A 3,176-nucleotide genomic window follows, 5' to 3' on the forward strand; every position below is an offset into this window, starting at 1 on the left:
TTACATTGACGCTGACGTCACTCCCGTACTCATTACTGGCCGTGCACTTGTACACGCCCCCTGAGCACGCTGTATGCTAGTGAGTTGGATACCTGATCCTGTTGTATAGGTCTGTCCATCCTTTGTCCAGCTGTAGGTACATACCGGGTTACAGTCAGCAGAACATGTGATGGTGGGGATAGTCTGCCCCTCTGTAAGAGTGTAGGTCAAATTTGGTGGAGTCGGTCTGACGACGGAGGGTCTATCTGAAAGACACGAAAAATAAACAAAACTTAATATTGAGTCGGCCCTTACATACATTGTGTTTATCTTCTTTTCACATTTTCTTTCATCACTATCCCGATGACATGACGATATTTCAACATGCATTTGATTTAAATTTAACTTAGTGCGATAGTGCTCTAAATATGACTATTTTAACAAATATTGAACACATGAATGAGTGCATATCATATACTGAGCATTGATAGGAACACGTGAGTTATATTACCTGACAATTTCAGTAAAATATTATAAAATTGAAACAGGTGCCTGGTAACGTGTTACCCTCTGTCGTGGTGTAGTAAGTGTCTAACGGGGACATTGATATACAGGCATCGGGGTCATCCCAATACAGGCACTGGTTTCTAGCATTATATAATCAATCTTTGTCGTTCTGTTGAGAGTAAATTAAGCCTTTGATATACGTTGAAGTTTTAATTCATAACTGACACTTAAAGTATTCACACAGATCCACTAAAGAGATGATGATGTTATGTCATCCCCACTGTCACCATATCAAAATAAAATAAAACTGTTTCTGTTTTGACGGTATAATACAAGGTGAATACAAATCCTTACACTGTACAGTGACACTGGTCAATACAGAAGACTCCCCGACAACATTCCTAGCAGTACACCTGTACGTCCCATGTTCTGATCTGTCTAGTTGTCCCAGTGACAACACAGATGAGACAGTAAAGTTGGTGTTGTCAGGTCGTGTCCAGACAAAGGTACAGCCAGGTCTACAGTCCGCTGTACAGGTGATGTCCGGTAACGTGTCACCCTCTGTCCTGGTGTAGGTAGTGTCCGACGGAGACAGAGCTATGGAGGTACCAGGACCGTCTTCAAGTTTAAATGCATATTTAGATAAGACGAATTCAAAATATACAATATGTAAAAAGCAATCCACGAATATGTTACGGATATATTGGTGACCAATAGGAAACACCGTGCCATTTAGTTTCAGACAGTTGAATTTGGTTTGTTTTTGTTTAACGTCCTATTAACAGCCAGGGTCATTTAAGGACGTGCCAGGTTTTGGAGGTGGAGGAAAGGCGGAGTACCCGGAGAAAAACCACCGGCCAACGGTCAGTACCTGGCAACTGCCCCATGTAGGTTTCGAACTCGCAACCCAGTGGTGGAGGGCTAGTGTTAAAGTGTCGGTACACCTTAACCACTCGGCCACCGCGGCCCCTCAGACAGTTGAAACTGGCCCTGCCACAATGTCTACCAGACTATCGTGAACTCAATAGCATTATTCTGTGATACATTTTGAATATTTTCTTTAAACGAGCATGAAAACAAATGAAACTTTATTTGTGGTCAAAATCGATTATTTTTTTATAAAACTGAAATTGTGAAAGACTATGTTTCTGTCACTGTCAGTAATAACTGATTCTATATTGTGCTGTATATTCATTTATAAACATCTTACAGTTAAACAAAAGTAAAAAATATGACTGCGACCTATATCATGTATACAGTTAAATATATTCTGTCCTGGTGTAGGTAGTGTCAAACGGGGACAGAGCTATGGATGTAGCGGGACCGACTACAAACATTTATATCTGTATTAATCTCCTATGCTTACGAAGTGTAGCGAACTATAAATCACCAATATCAATTTAAGGGAATACTGAAATCCTTAAGTTTACGTATAACCAGCTATAATCATGGAAGACGTGGTGATTTGAACACGTTATGCTCACCTGTCATGTTAAGGGCGTGCAAATATGTAAAACAAACCAAATTAGATACTTATTAAAAACAGCCTTTAAGATTGATACGCATGTAGCTGTTTATTAATACATGTAGAAAGGTTTACTGTGTCATATTTAACACCCACCTGCCACATTAAGTGTATAGTCATCACTTTCCAGTGTCTGGTCAGGTAGGTTAAGGTTGATACGTCTACAGAACCACATAGATCCACGGTCTCCCGTCTGTGGCTGTATGATCCATCGGAACACTGTACCAATGGTTACTCCAGACGTTACACAGGAACAGACATCCGGTGTACAGGGGACGGCGGGGTTGACTTGGGTGTTATAACATTGGTCACCAGCTATTTGTATAGCACCCACTGGAGCAGTGACGTCAGGACGGCGGTAAAACTGGACAACATTGGCCTCCTCTGGTACATCACACGTCAGTGTAAACTCAGTCCCAGGGACAGCATACTCAGACGACCCGGTCAGGGTTACGGCATCTGCAATTACATAAAAAAAAAACTAAATTTACCTTATTCACAGTTCAGAAAACAATAAAAGTCTTGCAGCATTTATGACCGGTTTTCTCGCTGATATAGCCAGTGATTACGAGTATTATTCCATAAATGATGTCGAACGTGTTATAATTGATGACTGTTATTGATATCGCCACTAGTTTTATCAAAATTCTGTCAAAATTGCTTACAATGCAAAGTGCACTTTAGGTAGCATATGTCTCTGTTACGCCAATCGGATGTCACCATTAATTACTACAATCTTTTTTACACCAATCGGGAGCCCTCGTTTATTCAAACAGTCCCTGTTGTACCAATCGTATGTCCTCACTAACTTCCGCAATCTCTGTTACGTCATTCAGACACGCTTTTGTTATTGGTCAGTGTTTAATGACTGTTTATTTTACAAAAGGAAGGGTGTCTGAAACTTATTCGTGGTCAAATGTTCGGGCATATCATAAAGTAAGCGGGCGGTTTTAAATTTATTGAATATAAAAATGTATTTACCAACATAACATCAGATAATAAAGAAGTCTTATCAGTGCTACAAACCCTGCCGTATATATACTTGTTGTCAATGTAAGGAAAGCGAGTTTAAAAGAAGTGATTTTTTTTAAGTTGTTGTCCGAGCTTTTATAGATATATTACCGTTCAGGAATACATACCAGTCATAAACAACTGGCTCGTCCAT

General features: G+C 40.0%; 1 protein-coding gene across 1 annotated transcript; it reads right to left on the reverse strand.

Moving 5' to 3' along the window:
• On the reverse strand, positions 1 to 3,176 carry LOC117340570 (hemicentin-1-like). Its single transcript, XM_033902329.1, has 4 exons — positions 3,134 to 3,176; positions 2,108 to 2,470; positions 841 to 1,104; positions 1 to 245 (listed from the first exon to the last, which is right to left on the reverse strand). The coding sequence occupies exons 1-4, from the start codon at positions 3,174 to 3,176 to the stop codon at positions 1 to 3; spliced, it is 915 nt and encodes a 304-aa protein (XP_033758220.1).

This window comes from Pecten maximus, chromosome 13 (genome assembly GCF_902652985.1).
Source record: "Pecten maximus chromosome 13, xPecMax1.1, whole genome shotgun sequence".
Taxonomy (NCBI): Eukaryota; Metazoa; Mollusca; class Bivalvia; order Pectinida; family Pectinidae; genus Pecten; species Pecten maximus.

What these genes read in the sequence shown, in the direction of transcription:
- LOC117340570 (XM_033902329.1), bottom strand. Translation starts at nt 3,176, where the DNA reads ATGGACGAGCCAGTTGTTTATGACTGGTATGTATTCCTGAACG. An exon ending in CTATACACTTAATGTGGCAG is followed by an intron (nt 1,105 to 2,107) that starts GTGGGTGTTAAA and finishes TTAAACTTGAAG; the next exon opens with ACGGTCCTGGTACCTCCATA. An exon ending in GACCAGTGTCACTGTACAGT is followed by an intron (nt 246 to 840) that starts GTAAGGATTTGT and finishes CGTGTCTTTCAG; the next exon opens with ATAGACCCTCCGTCGTCAGA.